This window comes from Osmia lignaria, chromosome 3, assembly GCF_051020975.1.
Source record: "Osmia lignaria lignaria isolate PbOS001 chromosome 3, iyOsmLign1, whole genome shotgun sequence".
In the NCBI taxonomy this organism is placed as follows: Eukaryota; Metazoa; Arthropoda; class Insecta; order Hymenoptera; family Megachilidae; genus Osmia; species Osmia lignaria.
The window spans coordinates 4,109,689-4,132,545 of NC_135034.1; the positions used below are offsets into that span (position 1 = coordinate 4,109,689).

The 22,857-nt window shown below is 38.3% G+C and overlaps 2 protein-coding genes across 5 annotated transcripts in view; one reads left to right on the forward strand and one right to left on the reverse strand.

Annotated features, from left to right (window-relative positions):
* Window positions 1–101: 101 nt before the first annotated feature.
* Rop (Syntaxin-binding protein Rop) lies at window positions 102–6,079 on the reverse strand. Of its 2 annotated transcripts, none has more exons than XM_034326071.2 (11): window positions 5,943–6,079; window positions 4,385–4,681; window positions 3,662–3,765; window positions 3,069–3,217; window positions 2,763–2,978; window positions 2,594–2,692; window positions 2,317–2,524; window positions 2,005–2,253; window positions 1,735–1,925; window positions 1,437–1,591; window positions 102–1,363 (listed from the first exon to the last, which is right to left on the reverse strand). In XM_034326071.2, exons 1-11 carry the CDS (start codon window positions 5,968–5,970, stop codon window positions 1,302–1,304), a joined length of 1,758 nt encoding a protein of 585 aa, XP_034181962.1. In that variant the 5' UTR covers window positions 5,971–6,079; the 3' UTR covers window positions 102–1,301. The 2 variants fall into 2 exon arrangements, with proteins under 2 accessions (XP_034181962.1, XP_034181961.1); XM_034326070.2 differs by lacking the exon at window positions 3,662–3,765 and adding an exon at window positions 4,108–4,211.
* Window positions 6,023–22,857, forward strand: part of raskol (Ras GTPase-activating protein raskol) — a 214,866-nt gene continuing 198,031 nt past the window's right edge. Inside the window, exons 1-2 of one of the 3 annotated variants that reach the window (XM_034326050.2) lie at window positions 6,023–6,108; window positions 6,721–7,245. In XM_034326050.2, coding sequence (XP_034181941.1) covers window positions 7,197–7,245 — 49 coding nt within the window. In that variant the 5' untranslated portion in view covers window positions 6,023–6,108; window positions 6,721–7,196. The remainder of the gene's footprint in view (window positions 6,109–6,720; window positions 7,246–22,857) is intronic. The other 2 variants (XM_034326054.2, XM_034326065.2) reach the window with 2 other exon arrangements.

Consider the following 22,857-nt stretch of genomic DNA (forward strand, 5'->3'; position numbering starts at 1 on the left):
TTATAGTAATGTATAATAATTGATATTTTTAAAAATCTTATATCTACTTAACGTGATGTGGTGTTCGTAAAAAAGTAAACAAAATTGGAGTGAATTGTAGGCCTTTATAAGCAGAACATTTTGTTTAGACTACAATCTACATACATATATATATATATATATATATATATATATCCATATAATATATTATATAATATTCAATACCGTAAACTTTGCAATAATCTCGCCGCTAAGTAATCGCAATATCAACACACATTAATAATTATTACGATCATCAACAGACTCTAACTTCCACAGATCGAAAGTGATCTAGAATTGCTTTGTATGTGCAAATAGAAGTTTCAACGTGTAAGTACTTACAAATACGATAAAGATATTACTTCTTTAATTAAACGAATATAAGTCTTTAGTTGCTGGACATTCTTTAGATTTATATTAACGCACGTTTCGACGTAAAGAAAAAGCAAAATTTGCACTAAACATGTGCATACATTAAACGAGTACATTTGTTTAGTAAATGTACTGACAATATAAAGTATATAATAAATAACTAAATATACATATATCGCTTTATTATACAATATGATATTTAAATAAGATATTTAAATATCCATAGATTTTAAAAAATAAATACTAATCTGACATCGTTTAGTCTTTTTTTAAACAACAATGTAACTGAAGCACACACAACTGTATTCAATACTTATATTGTTTCATGACATCGGTAAATGTTACTGGCTCTGTGATTGAAATTGAATACTGAATCTCCTTCGCGATAGCAATAACAGTCAATAATTCTTGGAGCGGGAGATAACGAAACATTAATAACGAGAAATTTACACGAATATCACGATCGTTTTCTACGGTACATCAAATTCCACCACTAAACCTGTCATTTATGATGAACGAAAGGGTAGTATAACAGTAGAATAACATACTATATCTGGGTTAGATCATTCGTGAGCCTAAAGTACCATTAAGCATCTCCGTGTGATCTACATCCGTATTGCCAACATATTTATTCAATCAACTTTTTATTCGTGCAGGCACTTAAGACCGGATATCTTTTTTTTTCTGGCATCATTTGCATCTGGGCAAAATATTTATGATATGATATTTATCAATTTTATTGTTTTCTTAGTCGCTTAACAACTGTGCGACTCAAATTGACTGAGCGTTTTATATTCTAATCGAGATCATCCATAAAATTTCGCAATCATTATTACTGACGGAGCCAAAGCTAATGGCATATTAGGAATGCAGGAATGTGTCTTCGTTTTCTTTACAACAAACAAACTTGTTTATACATGAAGTTTACTTAAATCATCTAAGAAAGATTTCGGTGTAATTATATGCGATGAACCTACAGGAAAAGTAGCGAATAAATATTAAAACAAGCTTAATTGTCCAAAGTACATCAATATCTGTATACTTACCAATTATTACTTCCCAATTTTTCAAAGCATTTGTAACTTCATAACCGCACCGGATTTCTGAAAAGCAAACACCGCCAACCACGAAAACAATCAAGCGTGGTACATTCTTAATAGTCTGTGAGCCTTTGTCCTTATGCCAGTGTCCATATCTTGCACTAAAATTAAATGATTCAATGTAGACTGCTTTTAGGAAGAGAAAGTATAGAAGGAGTGTCTGGGTTAGGCTCTTCTTGAGCTCTCCTCAGGTTTTCTCTACATTTTTCCAAATGCAAAGGCAAGTGACAAAATACTATCATACCTCGTTGGTGCATGATATCCAGAACTAGCCGCACGTCCAGCCAAAAATGGAAAATGTTTTGAATCCAATTTATCCTCAATGGCATCTTCCATAATATCTTTCATAACCGGAGTCCAACGACTCATTTGATAAGTTTGTTCCGTAATTCTTTCTTTACGTTGTACGGTGTATAATTTTCTACGGTTACCACCCTAAGGATACATTATAAATTATAAAATAATATACTTACAATATTAACGTATTATTTGTTATTGATAGATAAGTACTTACGTCTACAACAATATTGATACTAAGGTTAGCCATATTTACTATGGTCTGTTTATCATCAGGAGATATCTGGGCGTGGTGAACTAATCGGTTAAGGTTCTCTTCGGAAATACCATTTTTACTAATAACGTACAATGCAATGATTCGTAATTTATCTAAATGATTTACAGTTTGATCAAGCAAAATTGGGGTAATGTTCTTCATCTGATCCTTAATACGTTCGCCTTCGGCGTCTGTACCCATTGCCAAATCCTAACAAAATATAATATGTAAAATATGATATATTATTGCAAAAACAGCTCGCGTATCATGTACCTGTTCTACTTTACACAGCTTATCCACATTTCCCTGATAACGTTTCATACAATCTTCCGCCAACTGTAAATGCGTCGCATACTTGCTCAATTCTTTTTGGTACTGTGGCATTTTCTTGATCATCTGTGAAAGATCCCTCATACTTTGTTTATCACCCTGAGGCATCCTCTTTGATTCTGTGAACTTCTTCAAATTTTTCGTAACATTTCTATAAACGAATACACATTTCAATACGATTGTATTATTTATAATCGATTGTTAAATTACTTGAACGTACTGTGAAACTACAGCTATATGCTGGTGTCTAAGCTCTACCCAGAGATCATCGTTTTCATCCAATAATACTTCTTTCTGTACACCAGCTGATGCTTCAAATCTTGTAAAAACATTCTAGTATTAATGTACCATTTAAAAATACTAGCTTAAACATGAATTATAATATTTACCTATAAACATCATTCTCAATGTCTAGCAAATCATATGCCATAGCTTGTAACGTTAGTTCATGTAATAGAGGAGAGACACAATCAAATCCTCTGTCCAGAATAAGTAGTTGAGAACGTGCCTTCTCAGGACCCTCTCCCATTGTTGGTTCATCCGCTTTGTAAGCGTCCAATTTCTGTTGAACCATGTGCGCTAGTTCTACATTTCGGTCAAAGTCGCTGTTCGAGGAAATTGAAATACGTTAGCAACAAAGAAATACCATGATATATGTATATAACTTAACCTACGATATAATATTAAAATTATACCTTCGATATCTGACCGATGGGTATTCTCCAAGGGTAGCGCAAAGTGTCGCAATCTGTTCGGCTATTCTTTCCATATTGGCTGTTCTCAAGTTGGAGAAGGAAGGATTATAAAAGCAAGGGAATGTTTCACGCGAGTCCAAGGAGAACACCTGTTTAATTATGCATCCGTTTTAGCGTTATCTTTGCATTTCTTACATTATATCATAATTCTACGTTTCAAGCGGTGTTATTAATAGCGTAATACATATGTACATCGAGAAAAGAAAACAAAGATACGGATAACAGAATCACGATTAAATCACAGGATACAGAGATGCATGCGTTAAATAAATAAAAAAAAGAAAAAAAAAAAAAACAGAAATAAATAAGAAAAGTTTGAACCCCGGAAGGATAAAGGTATCATGTAAGGTATTCGCAGAAGTCTTTCGCCTATGTTCTACTTTATAAAATAAAGAACAGAAGAAGGCAGAGGAGTTCGCGTATCGTTTATTGTAACTAAGAAAATCGAAAGTATATTAATTGTTGCGTTTTGCGACTACGACTAGCAGCTACGATTTTTCTTTTTTTTTTTTTTTTTTCTTATATTTCGTCACCTGCGACTCGTAAGGCAGGAAAGCGATGTTGATCTCTTTGAGGGTTTTGATCTTTTTAGCGGCGAGAGACTTGCAGAGTTCATTGAACAGCTCCTCCGGACACACTGGTTCGCGTGCAAGCATGAATGCATTCCGTCGTTAGTACGTGCTTATGTATGTGAGTATTGTAGAAAATAAGGGAGAGTAAGGGGGAAGAAAAAGGTCAAACAATTGCGTTCAAATATCGTTGTGATACGTTGATTCGAAAAAATTGAATAGTAGTGTAGTAGTAGTAGTAGTAGTAGTAGTAGGTTCGTGACTTGAAACGCCATATAGAGGGTGTAAGTAAGATCAATGTGTGTTAAGGACATTTTGATGTGTTATTATGTGTATGATCGTGTGCCCGCCACCACGTAGAACGTACAGGTTGTATCAGACAATTCGTTTTCTCGTATCCTTTGCTTTACCTGCTCTTCATACGGTATGAAAGCGATGTTGATCTCTTTTAGTGTCTTTATGCGTTTAGCTACCAGCGAGTGGCACAATTCTTTGAACAACTCATCGGGACAGGCTGTAAATAGATATACTTAGAATATCACCAGCGGACCATTGTAATCGAATGTACCCGGTCTGCCCACTTTTCGATCATGTTGAACAATTAAAATAAAAATATAGACTACAATATGACATTTCATTATGATACTGTATGGGATTGTGGATCGTACGGTAATCATCGGATGGTACCTTCCGTGAAATAGACGTGGGCGACTTTGTACGTTGTTCTGGTGGGATTATTGAAATCTTCGATCAGTTTCTGAACTGAAGGACCGCACGGTGTGATCAGATAGATCGCCTCCATGGTGGGTAAGGGTTCCCGTTTCTTGTTGATGTCTTCTACCAAGGTAATTCCTTGGGCACTGATATCATGCATCTTGCAGCACGCCGATACCATTCTCATAGCTAGCTGATCCACCACCAAAATCCGCCACTGCACACCTCCTGTTCCGGTCTTCTTCTGTTTAATGACTTCATTCATAATCTCTGTGAAAAGGTAACACAGCATTAGTTCTTTTATATAAATTAGTGGTACCGGAAGCACTCCATGGCGCTTAGTGTGTTCATATTTTAAAAACATTTTCATTTATGAGCGCTAATTAATTAATTTCTATATAATGCATTTTATTAATGATATTAATAATGGTATGTGTTTTTAATTGAATTTCAGTTTGCTAGAGCGATTTAAAATTGAACGAGGGATGTTTTGGCGCTCTCTACGCGTATTGATCGTTCTTACAAAGCACTGACGTCACCCTCGACAGGTTCGTATCTAAAAAATAAAGAACCCTATTTAAAATAGGAAAATTAAAGAGAAACGTATACAATGTATATTTAGACATCTTCTTCTTTCAAGATAAGGAAGGCTTCGTTAAACGGACGTTATGGGTGATTAGATTTCATCGTAAAACCTTTTATGGAAAGATAATTTAATAATTGAATTATTTGGGGCGAATCAGTGTTAATGATAGCTTTCCTAACATTCTGCAATGCGTGATAATTATTGATTTTCAATAAAAAAATTGTAATATATACATAAGGTTCTATTAAAGGTATCCGTGTTAACTAATGGGCTGAGAAATGTATTTTATCTACTCCGAATTTTTTAAAATGAAGTAATATTGAAATTACATATTGTAAATATAAATTGTATAGAAATCAAGAAATCTATTGTCTGTTGAGACTGCTTTGACTCTATCGCTGTCCATTTATAGTAATTTAGCGTATAATTAAATTATAATTTTTTAAACGGAAGTATATATATAAAAATAAAATATATTTTATTCGCAAAATGTAGATAGTATCTATAGCTTTTTCTTTTCTAGAAAATAAAAACCACTAATTCAATTATTCGAGCCTGGTGCAGTGAGTAAACATTTATTACGAAAGAATATCAATAAAGCACTTTTACAATTAACTAATTAAAAATCTCTATAAATAAGACTACTGACAATCTATATTGCTTCATGCGACAATGCGTATAAAAATGAAAAATTTAGATATTAAATTTAAACGTAGCATGTTTATAGAATATAGGTTTGACATTTCTATCTAGCAGCCGCTTCGTAAACGATGAAATCATCACAGCACATACGCCCCTTTGGAGGTTACGGGTTCTGACAACAGGTGTAGGCTATACATTTTTCATATCAAAAGAATCCACGCAATTGCTTCGATACTACAGTACAAAAATATTTCAAAATTTAGCTCGTATTAGAAATGATTAAAATTATTTTTTGTTACTTACTTTGACCGACTTGTGCCTTGAGCGCCATTTTGCCAGTGACTGACTGTACGTTTCTTTACCAGGTGGCGCTTTGAACGGATCAAGATAATTCCAGAATTATCTCAATTTAGTCATCCGCTGTAACGTACCCTGTTCGAATCAATGATGCTGGACTCAGTGAAATATTGTAAGTATTTAATAAGTTATTTTGCTTTTATAAATTCTTCACTAAGCTTTCTTTATCCGTAAGAGGCACATTATAATGATATTTGAAAAAGATCACACAAAAGAATCGCATTATGTGATTAAATGTGTAATGAGAGTCAGTGGCTTTGATCGTAGAAGAGTTGGAATTTGGTATAACGAAAACTATATTAATAAAACAGTTTATCAATTAACTTAACTCGTATAACAACGCTCGTATTTCGTATTTACAATTTATTAACAAGAAATGTTCAAATATTACTTAAAACTTTAATAAATAGTATTGAAATACGCCACGTGATTCCGCCAAAATCAAATATGACAGCTTCGCCAAATAACAAAAGTGACAAAAATTTATTATAATCTTTCTATTTAAGAGTGATATAACAAACATTTGAAATACAATTTTATCGAATTTCGATACATATTTCAAGGATCACTCAAGCGTCCAAAATGGCGGCGATTCGATTTGAACTTCCAATAAATCGAACGTATCCCCTACCGATTATCGTTTCAAATTGAAGAGTCAGTCGAACGAACAACTCACAGTGACAGTAACATCTTCCGTGCTCTAATAACCAAAAAATTGTTCTAGAACAATTGGAATTGAAATTAGAAGAAGAAGAAGAAAATAAAATGCGGGATGAGCGCACCACCTGAAAACGAGAGAGGCTGGCGATGGAGTCACGTGAGTAGGAGGGAGAAAGAAGATTGGCTCAACGAGGACGCGAGAGGGTACGTTCAGTCAGTTCGGATTTGTTCGCCGGTGTGTGTGGATCGCGTCGACGGTTTGCGCACGCAACACGCCAGACAGTGTTTACGATCGCGTTCGTACGAACGACACTTCGACATTCTGCGTTCACGTTGTCTCTGATTATTCCGTGTATCGTTCGGTTCACGTGCATTTTCGTGGGGGGTTCGAAAATCTGTCGGTTCGTTTCCGGTCGGGTGAACGCGCGAGAAAATGTGTGCCGCGGATATTGTTTAACAGTGATAACTCGTTTTCTTATGTGACAAGTGTAATTGTGTGATACGTCATTGGTACTTGGAGCCTGGCTACGGCGGTCCACGATGAAGCTGGAGTATCCTTGCCGTGTGGAGGGTTGGCTGAACGTCTGTGGTGAGTACATTTTCTGTCATTTTCTTTTACCATTGCGACCAACGTATTAACGAGTGAAATCGAACGAATCATTTGAACGGGGAGGAAGGTTATGTGCATCAGTTTGGTACAAAAGCGTGTTCGTACAGTGAACCTTGGAGATGCACGTGCGCTCTAAGCCACGAGAACGTTATTTCGCTCATTTCGCTAGCCGGCACTCGGAGTCGGGTCCACACGCTCTGTTGCATAACAACAAGTGTAGGGGGAGTCTGTCATCGTTCAGCTGTAGGGAAACTCGTGGGGCCGTATACAGTCCCAGGAATGTCTTGGACGTTATATTTCACGATAGTCCCTGAAGTTTATCTCTCGGTAAACAAACATTGACAGACGAAGAACATTTTTTTTTCTCTCCTTCTTCACTAGCGAAGAATGTTTCCTTTGTATTAACATTTGTTTTTGCTCTACCGTACGTGTGAAAGTGTATCAAGGCTTCAACTTTATCCCAACGATTTTTATATACGATTAATTAACTTAAAGTCGTTCGATTTTATTCTTTCATCGTACGAATGAACTTGTGTCAAATACTTGCATGCTTGCCGGTACAGGCAAGCGTGACGGGTTACGTAATACTCCAACGCCCATTTCTAGGTCACAGGGTGAACAAAGTGCAAACGGGATACCGATGATAATTGTTTTTTGTCAATTGAGATTTACGGATATAATTAATATGTAATCGTATCAAGAAAAGGTTACAGTAAAAATCAGAGTTCAAAATTTTAGAAATACACTGTGTTAATATTATCTCGTATTTTGGTGGCTAAATATGTTTATCTTAATTAAAATTATTTTCTTTAAGTCTTTGGAAGTGTATGTAGACTTGTATGCTGAGTTTACTGTGACAGCAGAAATGGACAAGTAGTCAAATTTAAATAATGCAAGATATGGATAGTTTAAGTTTCTAATTTTTCTGCGTTACGTTATTTGAATAAATAGCGACTCTATTCATTTTTTAAATTATTTTTTAATAATGCTAATCCCTACGATAGTCAACGGATTAGTCTCCTGTGCTTTTTTCAATTAAGTAAAATATTTGTTAACTCTTTCAGAAATTTTCTAAATTTTACCCTATTTCTTTGAATATAATATTTCACCAAAAATACAGTACTCCTCGTGTACAGAAATAGAATTTACATGGTATTGCACGGTTTCAATTCATCAGTAACAATGATCTCATTGTCGATGTTATGAAAGCCATAATAATCACGTGCCAGGGTAATAAATATATACTCACCGTTGACCTTTACGTGCAGTACCCGAGGACGAAAGCAATAAAGAAATTTACATTATAGGAATATAAAATCGTCAAGGTATCAAGTTAATCGGATAATTTTTACCTTCCAATTAATTATAACGAAGTTACCATAGTTGACTATCATGGTATCCATTAGGGAGTCTAATAATTTTTTAATATAAAAACATCCCCAGTATTATTGTAACTCCTTTTTGCTGTAATCATAGACTGCATATTCTAAATTTAATAAATATTAAGGAGCCAATTATATTATAATAAGAATGCAAAGAATACTCGAAATCGTATTTTGAACATTTCCATTTGCATTTAAAAGATTGAATCGTCGAAATTTCCGAGTATGTTGGAACAATCGAGCATACATATATTCTTCATTCGATTCGTCTGTGTCGAACACTCGAATATTTCGAGCACCCGGAATAAATGTGCATCCAAATATCGAACGATTATTGGACGGTCAGTTATTGGACGGTATCGATTACCACCGATCGTTTCGATTGTCTGTTTTTCATCTTCTTCGTCTCTTTTTCATTGGCCTTTCGGGAGCTTCAAAGTATCGAGAGATTCGTCAATCGCTTTGTTCTACCTTTCTTTTTTTTTCTTTCTAACCATTTGCATCGAAATGAAAACATAGCCATTCGATGGTCGATCTCGAAGACCTTTTGTCTTTGGTCGACACCAGAGAATGGACGTTTCTTGTACCATGAATTTGTACACATCCGGTGTTCACCACGTATTTGCGCGAACGTGTTCGTTTTCCAGAGCACACTTTGCTCATTATTCGATTTCTCGTTCCTTTCGTGCCGCGGGAAGCAAGCTGAAACACACGGATACCTTTGAGAACACTCGACAGTTCAATACGGTTTCGTAGTTTTACGATTTTGGAACATTGTTGTGTACTTTTCCTTCAGGACCCATGTCGTGGGTTTCTTTTTTTTTTTTCATTACATCTTAGTCATTCGTGTTTACCTCAGTTTCATGCTAATAGAAATGACCTCATCCTGGTCAAACTTTGATGGTCTTGTAAATGTTTCATTGCGATGCTTGAAACGTGCTTTCTATATCGTTTGAAGATGATAGAGAATGGTGAAAATATAGGCAGCTTCGAAATCGAAAATATTACTTTAACACTAGAACTACGAAACCAGTCAAAATGACTAGTTTCAAGTTTCTTATTTTTATTTATAAATTTTATCAAGGTATTTTTGCTGCAATGTATGTTGGCTATTGTTGAGATAAAGAATGGATATATATATAGGGTGTCCCAGAAGGGGTGGTAGCTGGGGTGATTCTGAATCCAGCTACCACCCCTTCAAGGGACTAACGGTAGTTCTGGGACACCCTGTATATTAAATTATGTTTCATCCCATATTTATTTAATTTTCTGTATTATTTTCAAGTTAAAAATTAGTGTGCATCAAACGTTGGTAGTTCTAGTGTTAATAAGCCATCATTCGATATAGTCGCAAGAAGTGTGCCTAAAATTTCACTTAAATACCGAAAGAAACTGCCGTGGAATAAATCTGCTTCTTTTTCTACCAACGATTAGTCTCACATTGAGTCACTTTTTTTTCCATTTCTCGTTCTCTCGCGCGGACGATTTGTTAGCGAAGGAAATTATCACCGGTGAGAACACGCGTTCTTTTTCTCCCGGCTTGTTTATTTCCACGGGAAGCGGTTTAATAACCGGCATCGTTGAATCGCGACCACTTTCCCCATAGAACGCTGGTATTTTATCCCGTTCGTTTGCATGTACACCTGCGAATAATAGAGAGCGTTCGGTTGACGCGTGACAAGAAAACGGGTTAACCACGTAAGGCACACGGTTTACCTGTCCCGAACGTTACGGAAGGAGAGCAGTTTGTGTAAATCACGTAAAAGTAGAGAATGGTAACCTGTTTTGTACATCTTGGAAAATTACTCGACTCATGTTTATATAATATATTCTGTCGAAACTAGAACTCGAAAATTTTCAGATCGTATACAGTACTGAAATTAATTAAATATTAAGTAATAATAAAATTATTTATATATAATTATATATTTCGTGAGCATGGTTGGTTTTCCTGTAGGTTTCTTTAGGTTTCGGGGTTTTCAGCCTTCTATTTTCTGGGTTCCGAGGTTTTTGGCCATCGACGTAGGTCTTCTTTTTCTGGGGTTCCTGGCTTCATCCGTACGTTTCCCCGAATTTCAGGATTCCAGAATTTTTGGCCTTTGTCACAGGCTTCTTTTCTCGCGGGTTCGGAGGTTCCTGGCTATCACAGTAGGCCTCCTTCTCCAAGGTTCCTCCGCAGAATTCCTGGGTTTCAGAATTACAAAATTTTCGGCCATCGCCGTAGGTTTTCTTCGGTTTTGAGGTTCCAGCGTTCCTAGCTTCTTATTCCAGTTTCCCTGGCCATCGTCTCCTCATAGATTTCCCCGAATTCCAAGGTTTTATATTTTCTTTTAATTATATCCTACGTTTCATAATATTTCCGTCACGTTTCCTTTCGCACCCACACGAACTCGAGCCCCCGCGAGGAGCATAGAAATAATTGAATTATTGCATGATTTATAACGATCCCACACCAGCTACGTTCGCCCGATACGTACGAAGTTCATGCACACTCTCGGCCGCGTTTCCGTCCGCATCGACGCAACGGCCGCCAGGTTTATCGCAGTTATTGCCGTTACTACTTCATTGTGTAATTGCATTTGTGTTCCTAGTAAACGATATCGCGGTGGATCCAGCTGTTAAGCGCGATCGTAAAGCATGAACCCGGGTTCATGGCGCTTCGACTTCTCCACAGATACCGGCTCTCTTCCCTTCGCTGCTACTGGCGAACAGAATTCACCAATTTTCAAATCCTTTTAACCCTTTCGCTGATTGTGCCGAAAATTCAATCGCACATTCTCTATTGAACACACGTTCTAGTTCGAGAAGTGTCTCGTGTGAAAGGCAGGCACCGATGGCGTTAATGATATTCGCATAATTTGTCGCGAAAATATACGCATTCCTGATTCAAAAATATAGACGACAAACTGGATATTGCTTCATATTGCGCGACCGATCGATCGCCCTTTTCGTTTACCGGTTTATACATATAGCGAACCAGAGTTTCACTGACATTTGCTGAAGTATCTTTACCATGGATATCTACGCGTTAACCAGCTTTAACGAAAATTCCCTCCGCGGCACAGCTGATTGTATTATTTCACAGGATAAGTAGCTATCGCGCGAATTATCACGTTACGTTGTTCATCGCCCGAATTGGAAGAGCGTATGCATCTTTCTTGTTCAACTACTTTGCCGAGCGTTTGATTAATTTTCATAAGCGACTCTTTCGTTAGAAATAATTGTTCACGGTTAAATTGATCGATCGCTTCCTAAGATCGTGTTTGTTTTACGCGAAGATGCTAAGTTATTTATAGAATTGATAACGCAGAAGGTGTAAAGTGTTATTTAAAAGTTTCCTCGTGAATTGCAAGGAGCTAAGTATAATAATAATTCTAACAAGCCTCTGCCCGTGTACCTTACATAATTTTTATCCGTTTGCTGAAAATTGCGCAGTTTGTAAGAATATTAAAATTGTCTGCTTTTGAAACATTCGACACGCGTTTGATACTCGCGAATACACGCTTTGAATAATAAAATTTCTAACTTAGGAAACGTAGTCGAAACTGTAGCAGTGGAGTTGCGTAGAAATGTACGGTAGATTGACCGATTGAAAACAACTTTCTCGATCGAAGTAGCGAAACCGTTAAATACGCCAATTTAATTGACCGAAGGCGATCTAATTGAACCGAGTAGATAAGAATTTAACGAGCTCTCGGTTAGATAATTCAAAGTTGACACGGTCCTATCTGTTCACCGACACGTTTAATGCTCTTATTCGAAATCTGCTTACTTCGAACTCCATTAGAATAGCTAGAAGGATTTGAAACATTCGCTAGAAGAGTGATTTAAATTTTACAGAAAATCAGTTGCAAATCAAACAATTAATCATTTCCTTAAACACGAAGACGAACGACTCATCGTCTAACCCGAGGCAAATTTCTGCTTCTTTCATTATCGATAAACATTAAGATTAATGTGTTACTAGTCGGCGCGTGTTCGAAGATACAGTTTGCATTGTAAACGTCTCGATGGCTCGTTTCGGTAACGCGAACACAATTCATTCTCGTAGATCAATAATCAATACCGATACGAGTTACGCGAATGGTAAAGAAACGTTTAAAGATGTAATTTCTAACCGTTTGATATCCAGCTCCAAAGATAGCGGAATGGTTTTCCGGTATGGTACGTGGGTGTACATCGATTGCGTTTACATTACGAGTCGAACGTCTCGGGGATTCGATAAACCATGTAACACGGAAGGTTTATCGCTCTTCCGAAGCTTAAAATACCTTCTTTTTTCCTCGTGGCTAATTCTAGTACAATAAACAATAGAAAATACGATAAGTCGAGTATTATAATTTCAAATTAATTTTCTTTTCATTTCAAAGAAGTATAATCTTATAATTGTTTTTCAGTTGTATTGAACTTAAAATTTCTTATAATTTCACGTGGATAATATGGTTAGTATTTGAAAGCTTTCCGATTTTATGTTTGCCCCGAGTGACAATGCACCGTTGTACGCAAACGAAGGGGAAAAGGAGATTTTGGACCGAACGATATCACAATGGTCCGTCTTCGGGAATTCCTGACGTTATCTCGCCGTCCTTCCTCCGTTATTTCATCAACGTGTGCTTCTGATGTATCTACAAAGGTAGAAACGGAAGTCACGTCGCGACAGGGTACAATGAACTCTGCTGGTACCAGCTTCTGATTACGCCTACAAAAGATTCTGAACGCTCTAACTGGACTTTACCGCTGTAAAATGACGCTGCATATTTGTTATTTGTTTTAATCGATCCGGAGAGTACGTTTAATCCATTCGATGCATTTGCTTTGATATCGTTTGAATTTTCCTTCAGTGCTTTTAAATTATTTTCAATTTATTTCCAAAAATTAAACTCGACAGTAAAAATTGAGAAAAAATTTTCGTGTCGAAAGGGTTAACTTCGACTCGACGCGCTTTAATTCGAAAGTTAACGGTATAAAACGGGTCGATATGTTATCAGATAAAATTGTACAATCGATTCGAGGAGCGTGGTTTCTCTCGAATTCAACTTTGCAACGATCTGCTCGTCGAAGCGCAAGATTCATTTCACTTTCTCCTTCGACGCGGTGTTTTAGAGTCGAAACACGAAAATCAGCGACCAACGAGACTCTACCGATTGGAAAGTGTCCAACGTACAAAATAGGCTCGCGGAAATCCGAGTTTATTCTCTCTTGTCCGTGTAAAACCGTTCGTTTTCACAAGGTCGCGGATTAATTATTCGCCTCGCGAAATTAACGAGGCGACGCGACGGGTGGATGGAATCGAGCCAGTATTAAAGCATCTCGTCGACGACGTCTCGACGGAGATCTCTGCCAGACCGAGCAGAATTTTTACAATTATTACAAGGTTGTACGGAATTTCTTTTTATAAAATTTTCGCCGAATTCTTCTCCTTGATTCGGGACTTGCCTCGTTCGGATTCGCTCGATTCGTCCTTCGATTTTCTTAATCTCACGAATCTCGACAAGCAGCAGGGCCGTAAACCATTCGTGGGTAATATACGTTACTATTCGGAGACCAATGGAAAGGCGAAAAGAATCGGTCGTTTGTTATCGTAAAACTTGGTACCGGCGTTTCGGCTCGTGTCAGGAAAAGGCGTGGGCGCGATCCGAGGAAAGGTGTTCCCCTGTTGGTATTTAAAAATTACGTAGGGTAACTTCGATCTCATCAGAAATTGTGATCGAAGAAAAGTTGATCTTCCAGCTCGATTAAACGTGGAACAAACGTTTGAAGAGATTCGTTAGCAACGGTAAAGTTACTTTCGGGTATTACTTCTTAGTCAGTGAATCGGTTATAACGATCGTGATGTATTAGTCTTTAGAACACTGCTATCTACGCAGACTTTACTCTCAAACAGAGAAGCGCGTAGGAATGCGCCGCAGGAATTTCAAGTTTTCGTTTAACTAAGGGAATACCGTGTACCCGTCGAGGTGTTCCCTTCGAAAATTTTGCGCCACCCTATTGACGTTGGCGTACAAATTCATCTTAATAAGAACAACATTCCGTCGGTGTTTCGAGGGGAGAGTTTGCGTTGCAGGAGAATCGCGGAGTTAGAAGTCCGAGGAAAATTAAGAGGAAAATTTTATTTGGTTAAAACGGAGAACGGTTTCAGATAGTCTGAAACTTTTTCGCGTAATCGCTCGGCAAAGGGACCGTCCGTAGTTGTACGGTACGCGAGCGAAATACAGAAATAGGTGTTCCGTAAACAGAGGCATTTTTAATGCTGAAAATAAACGCGACGAGAAGGTGAATCGGATTTACTCGGGGGAAAGTGTTATCGTTGGTCGAAAAAGCGAAACGAAACGGACGATTTAGTGGACGTTAATGTTGGACTTAATTAGTAATTTAAACGGGGCGTAGTTTTCAATTCGTTAACGATGCGATTTCGCGAGGGACATTTGAATCTGGTAGCAATACGAAAGACAGAATCCAGTCACGACGAAGTGACTTATTAAAGTTTCCGTTAGCCACCTATCGCGTATCGTTCACGAGGAGGTACAGGGCTGCCCTCGGACCGAAACATTCGTCGATGATTTATGAACGCACCTTATGCAAATCGCCGTTGCAGCAGGAAGATCCGGCCGGCGAACAATATTTGCCAGACTGCTTCTACTCGCGCGTAAATATTATCATTCACCTTATAACGCGTGCGCCAGAATTTCCTCGCCGCGAAAATGGCGCGGAACGAGTTTAAACTTGGATCGTTTAATCCTTTAGTTGAATCGAAATCCGTGACAAATCGAATTTCTACGAGTTAGTCGAAATGAAATGAAAATTGGGCCTCTCTCCGTGGTCCGCCGTCCGCGAGTTAAATACAGACTATCACACTCGGTTCATCGTCACTTTCAAATGGGTCAAACGTTCCGAATGAACAGGCTGGCAAATAAATTGCCATTCAAAGGGTTAAGATCAAAGGAAGAAGTATAGAGAACCGAGCGAATAGACTATTCAAAGTATCAGGATCTCGTTAACCTCTTCGCTCATCGTCCTTCTACCTCTCGCACGATTTTCCTTTTCCTCGTCGTCTAACGACGAGCTACTCGTACATCTCGAGCTTGCTCCTTTCGTCTATCATAATACTCATCTGCCGGTTCTCGAGGGAACTGGTCAGATATTGCAGGTGGATAGGAGGAATCGTGATGAGAGGACGAGCGGTCGGGGAAAAATGTATGAAGCTCCCTCGGGGTAAACTGCTAGGCAGCCAGATGCGATAATCGGTCACGTAGCTCGCATTTCACTGGTTGATAAATTAAGAGGACAGTAAACGCGGCCGCGATCAAATCCACTTTCCTGCTTCTTAAAATAGCGGTTCCGTTTCAACAATTCTACGTCCGCTCGTTTATTTATCATAATTTTCTTCGGAGAAAATTCCGAGAAATTTTATCGTAAGGATATCGAGCTCAGGGTAGTCGTTTTCTTTTTTTATCTTCTTTTCTATTTAAACCGAGGATTAAAGTTATTTAATCAATTTCTACGTGATCGCAATCGCTTAACGATCGATAATTTGTTGCACATGGAGTGGAATCACGGTGTAGCGGCAATTATCGGCGTGTGTAGACAAAAAATGATTAACCGAGACGAGGCGTATCGGCAGGATGAGCGGAGGAAGAATGGGACGGTTTAAAAAGGGGTCGAGGAAGATACTGGTTCCATATAATTGGTCACGTTCCAGGCATTCGCCGAGATCAGAAATTAGGTAAACGTTCAACACGCGGCACGGTCTCGCAATCGCGACATCTTCGGGCGTGTCGAAGCGTTTTTCGAGCAGATTCGAGAGGCGGAGAGGAGGACCGATCGTTTGTTCCATCGATGCCGGTGCACACGTACACCGTAATAGCGATAATTATCCGAGTTTATTAGCTAATGAACCCGGAGGATAGGCCTGGCTAATAGATACTTTGCATCTCGATAGAGGAGAAGGCGAGAGCAGGGAAGGCGGACGTTAAACTTAATTAACGAGCCGGGGAACAAGCGTGTAGCAGATACGCGCGAGCCACCGCGACAAGAAATTAATTGAACGTTTCGTGTTCGAAATTGCTTGAAACTTATCCTCAACGTGCTTCACCTTTGGACGGAGCACCTGTATGTATGTTTAATAATCGAATGCAGGTGCATGGGTGGATCGTATAAAATTTCGTAGACAGACCCTTCGTTCGGCTTCCACCGGGGTAATTACAAATTTGACCATGTCACGGTGTACGATTCACCTCGTGTACCCCGTCACGAGTAACCTTTATGTCGAAATTAAATGTCAGGCGATCGATCTATAGCACAAAGGTTAATAAGAAACGAAACTCGTGCTGAAATAATTGCAGTATACACGTGGAGTGATTAGAAGATTGTTGCATATTAAATGCATTTCGAAACATAGAAAGTCTAACATCGTTTGATGACATAAAAGTATCATCTTAAAGCTTATAGTGCAAGCTAAATTACTATATAAATGTTTCTTAATTAAACGTTTATCGTATCGAGTTAATTAAGCATCGAAGGTTTCACAATTTTCCTGGTTACGGATATTAAAAACATGTTTCGTTAAGTGTTCTTTTTTTGCAAGAATTATATAACGTCGCGTTTTTATCGTTATTTTACCTATCTGGTAAAAATAGGCAGGTGATGATAAACGAGCTATTGGATGCATTTACTTAAGTATACATGTTTCATGAAGTATGTAATTTTTGCTTGTTCTTGAATCTTTTTACGATTCGTATCTTCAAATATAACTGCTTAATGGTCGGTTGTAAAATTGCCGTTTCACTTCTAGCGTACAGTGCAGTATAAACAGGCGATACATTGTTCCTTTTTTTTTCTTTTTTTTTTTAAATAATGTAAATTTAGTAGGAGGTGATCGCAGGTGACTCACCGTGAGTCCGTACAAAGTAACGTAATCGTGAGTCATGCTCAAGTGAAATTGGAGTGTGAGCTTGGGTACACGAGCATCTTGACACATTTGCATATCAATCTACCAGGCTACAAGGCAGACTTTACGCGCAATGAATACAATAGGATTATTTTTTATCATGCGGCACACAACCGGTGTTTCTTAAGGTCCAGAAAAAATGCCGAGACCTGGTTTGAAACTTTTACCCCGTTTCATGAGTCATGGTAAAAACATAATCGATGGTTTATTTCATTTGAATTTTCTCTATTCTTTACTTCACTTTAATTTTCTCTGTTCTTTGTTTCATTTCAATTTTCTCGATTTTCTATTCCATTTTAATTTTCTCTGTTCTTTATTTAATTCCAATTTTCCCTATTTTCTATTTCATTTTAATTTTTTCTATTCTTTGTTTTACTTGAATTTTCTCTATTTCCTATTTCATTTTAATTTCTTCTATTCTTTATTTTACTTCAATTTTCTCTATTTCCTATTTCATTTTAATTTCTTCTATCCTTTATGTTACTTCAATTTTCTCTATTTTCTATTTCATTTTAATTTCCGAAATTTCACCTATCGTTTAGTTATTACCGATCAATTGAACCCGTATGTCCACCATTTATTACTTATATGGGTTTAATAATTTTCTTTTTTAAGACCTTTCATTTATCACCGGCTCGTTAGCGACTGTCCCATATGCAACGGGCAACAACCTGTAATCAATATACGCGCGTACCTGTCGATGCCAATTCAGGTGTAAACTGGTTTTCTGATTTTCTCTATGCGAGAAAGATCGTGTCCCAGATCGTCCCATGTTCGTGTGTCAATTACTGTACGCTACATGATTCGTCGCATGTTAATTTAGCCACGTGCAAACACGCGTGTGTACACATGTTCCGAACATTATGAGACAGGTGAGCACCGAGCGTTTCTATAGGCTGTTAGTAACGCACAGATGCTACCGTGTCCGAGGCTCGACGAAAATCGAGTGAAATCAATTTAGCTTGGTCTAATTGTGTTCTTATGGCTATTTCGTTGCAGTAAGAAAAAAAAAGAAACGAGATTGAATTATTTAACGGGAAAAGGAGTAGGTATAATAAATAGTCCACGATGATTTTCACCTCTTTATTAGAATAAAAATACGGGTTTTATTTTTCGAAGAAATTTACAATTTTGAAATTTCTCGTTGCATAATTTTCATAAAGGTATTGTGAATTCCGCTATCAACTATAATGTATGACGTATCTCAAAGTAGAGGGTTACTCGGAAGGGAATTGCAGTAAAGGAAGGCGGTGCTACACCGACAGGCTGTACTTACGACCCAATTATAATAGAGTCCCGTTACCGCGAATTATTTAATAATTTATTGCCGATAAATTATCGTGGCAGCGCGCCTTAATTGTTAAAATTGCGAAATCCGGCATCGTTGATGATGCATGTACATACATGTATTATAAAACATTGTTTCCCTACGGATCGCTTAAATACACAGTCTATTCATTGCTGGCATTGTATTATATTTACGATCGTACAACCCAACTGATTTATTACTGAAGTATTTTAATTTACCGCACGTTTTCTTTGTTAGTTTAAACAGAAACTTCCAGGTCACCTGGTAATCCGATATACGATGAAAGTTGATCGATATTATTTTCTATTCTTCATTTACATTCACTTTATGCAGAGTGGTAATTGGAAACCAGAAACTGGCTCTCTGCTTACATGAAATTATTTTCATTTCATATCGTTGCCTCGTATCATTATACTGTAATTATAACAATAATTTGCCTACGGAACAGGAAGACCTTAGGAATGCTTTAAATAAATTATTTCTGTATCTATCAAATTCAATTTGATTGATGAAAATGGAAACTAGCTAATAAACATTAATTCAAATTTTCCCGCATAAACGTTTCAACGCAAGTGGTAGGGTCAATGACCTATATACATATACAGGGTTTGTTATTTTTCTCGGTAAAGTCCACGGTGAAGGGCGGAAACCAGGACATCCTTATTTTCTCCGCAAAAGCCTGATTTAATCGCGAGTGTACTGTGCATAGTTAGTAGAATTGAATATTTCAACGAGAAGCATCGGGCACATGATTGGTTGTTTGCTGGAAAATCCTGTACCCTTGCGAACCCAACGAGCATCCCAAAAGGAGCTATCTAATTTAGCTTCCTTTGATCTCCCATACTGCCTTTATTCGTTCATTAGTCCTGATAGTACCGCTATCGTCCTCTACTCGCCGCTAAAATAATTATACGTACTATTGCAAATTCGTACGTTAGATAAGCGCATCGTTGTGAATTGCCTTTAATAAGTTTCTTATCGTTGAATCGCAACCGTAAATATTTATCAAAATGATTTAGAAATTGTGTAAATTCTAAATCAAACGCGCATTCTCTTGATTCATCAAGCAACGTTCTCTAATTGTTTCGAGCAGCGTACGTACATTTTCCCCGGTGTTTTCCTTTAATCAGTTAAAAAAAGAGTCTCGTTTTAGATCAGAGGGGGCTACTGTGCGCGCAATTGTTTAATCTTTCTCTGGACAACCGGTGCGCCCTGCAAAAAAGCCATCAAACAAACGACGTTGGGCGTAATTGAAATCACGGTAGGGCCCTGTACGAACCGGTGAAATGGCAATCGTTAATTGGCGAGCAAACCGGCAACGAATTTAATACACACACGCTGCTGTTATCTCGGTTTGTGTACACGTAATAATACGTCTGTATTTGCTGTCGATGTTAGCGGTATCGGTTGGAATTATCGAATTGACGCAGAACGAAATTTTTGCTGCCTGTGGCTCCAATTTATTCGTAGATCCGTTCAAAAAGATTCTGGCCGATTCGGAACGCTTAGGTGCTTCGTACATACGCCTGTTAATTTTCTCGGTGGTAGCGCGTAATTAATTAATTAAGGTAATACACGAAGCATAAGTAAGTGATACAAGGTATCGTGATACCGACAGATGAGAGTCATGATATGATGATGTAGGCGCATCGGGTCATGCTGATCCCACACTGGCTGGAAGACTTTCATTGGTACGCGAAGGAAAAATAATACAAGTTCCGGCATAATACACCGCATAATAATTACGTATACACCGGTTGTTCGCCGGGTTTCCTAACAATATCATGGCTAGAAATTGCCCTCGCATCGTTGCCGCAGGTTTGTTAAGAATTCTACACATCGTAGGAGTTTGTCGACGTACTTACCTTCCTCTGTCTGTCTTCAGTCGCCGTGTTTCCGTTGCCATTCTCTTGGCTCTTTCTTGCTGCCATTATCCTTGCTCCTTCGTTCGCTCCTCTTTGTCCACGCAACGTTGATTAGATTCATTTTTCATGCGAGCATCTCCTCGAATGTCCCCGAGATACGCTCCGTTGGTGATTCCCCTTGTTTTTCCCTTCCGTCACGTGGGTTCCGTTTCTTAACAGTACGTTGAATTACTTGTTCGTGAGTAAATAGAATTATTTCCCTCGTCCCTGATTCATTCGATTTTAACGATACGCTCGTTTCATCAATCTTTTTCTCCTCAACTTCTTACTCTTCCGTTTCCTGCAATTGCTTCTCTTCTTTTCGGTTCCTTTGTTATTTACGAGGAACGCGTTCTGTAATAATTACTCTGGTCATTCCGACACGAATCGAATAATTCTTTTTCAATTTTCCATCATTTCCCACGTATTGCCTCCGTCCTTCTCGTTACATTTGGAGATATAAATCGGCGCGGCGTCGAAGTTGGTTAGCGTAATGCTCGGCTTTTGCCCACCTTCGCTTCCGTCGACGATAAATCGCGATTGCTTCTATTCCCGCGGACAATTTATCGCACTGTTAATCTCGATCTAGACGTACCTGTGTTCTCCCATCGCACACGTGTATCTCTCGTTAGGCAGCTTCATGAACGCGTTATTATACTTCTACCTTTGAAGCCGTGATACGCTCTTGAATCGTAATAAATCTTTGAAACACCTCGGTATCCACCGTTTAAGGGTTACAGAATTTTCGCAACGTCCATTAATCGACGCGGTTGTTAAACGCGACGAGGCGAGGCGCCTTTCATGGCGCGCAGGTGATAATTTCAGGTATATTCTCACGATTTGTTTCTCGCGGCAACGCGAACAGGATCTTTCGCTCTCGAATTCGTTTCCCTGTCAGTTGCTGCCATCCGAATCGATGAATTTGTCAAAGGATTTTCGAGTAGTTTCAATCGCGCATCCACCAGGTGATATCGTACGGATCTAATGACGGGATTGTCAACAGTGTTGTTTTCGGCGCAGGATTGTCCGAAATTTATCGCGTATCCACGGCGCAGTGAGGTTTGTTCTGCGCGCACATAACGCGGAAAAATAAATTACCCGATCGACGCTTTGTTGCCGAGGAACAGCGTAAACGCGCGCGGTCGCCCACGTGTTTCTCTATTACCCGTCAAATATTTACGATCCATGCTTTCTCTCTGTCCCGGTCTGACGGTATATCTTTGGTAGGAAGTTGCTCTTCGGCAAACTCATCTGTTCTCGGCTCGAGTCGTAAAGAGATCCCCGCGATGGTTCGCGTCGACAGCGCATCATCTTATCGAATTATCTATCGTTCTTTTTCCTTGTTTTTCCAGCTTTCGCGTCGTAAATTATTTTCTCCGGTGAGTTCGAGTAGTTCGCCCCCCGGGTATCGTAAATTCACTTCCGTTCTTTGCGGTACGCCAAGTTTCTCCGGTCCGCGTGACGATTTACTTACAGAAATAAATCGAATCGTGTAGATGTACCTGTATTATGAGGCGTTAATGTGGTAGTTTCAACCAAAGGATTATTCTGCGACACTTTTATGTCATGAAATCATGCTAGACTTTCTACGTTTCGAAATTTCCTATTTGGCATGCAATTTGTTCGCTAATTTTAATCAGCTAATTAAGACACTTTGCTTATTAATGCCCTTTGTCTGATACAAGATTTAAGGAGACCAGCCTAAGAAATCAGTTTTCTCCTTCGTGTTTGCAGCTTCGAAACATGTAAATCAAGTTATACACTCAACAAGTTGCTTGGAGTCGATGAATTTCTTTGCTTTTCTAATAACTTGTAATAACAGTATCTATGGCAGGTACACTTCTAGATGGGATATTAAGTTCTTAACCGATATAACTTCTCAATTCATCAAAGTAGAACTCGTGGGAAATGCATAGATACATCTTTAGAGTAATTAAGATTTCTAGCGATAGTAATAGTCGAGAGATGCAGGTTGTTGGAGATAATTAGCAGATCGCATACTCCACTAACACGATTTCGTTACTAATTAACTATTTATCGTTTAGATAT

Bases quoted from the DNA above. Each gene is read 5' to 3' on its own strand.
- Rop (XM_034326071.2), bottom strand. From the start codon at position 5,970: ATGGCGCTCAAGGCACAAGTCGGTCAAA. The intron at 2,254-2,316 runs GTACATGATACG...ATATTTTGTTAG, and splicing joins AGCTGTGTAAAGTAGAACAG to GATTTGGCAATGGGTACAGA. The intron at 1,364-1,436 runs GTAAGTATACAG...CTTTTCCTGTAG, and splicing joins AAATTGGGAAGTAATAATTG to GTTCATCGCATATAATTACA.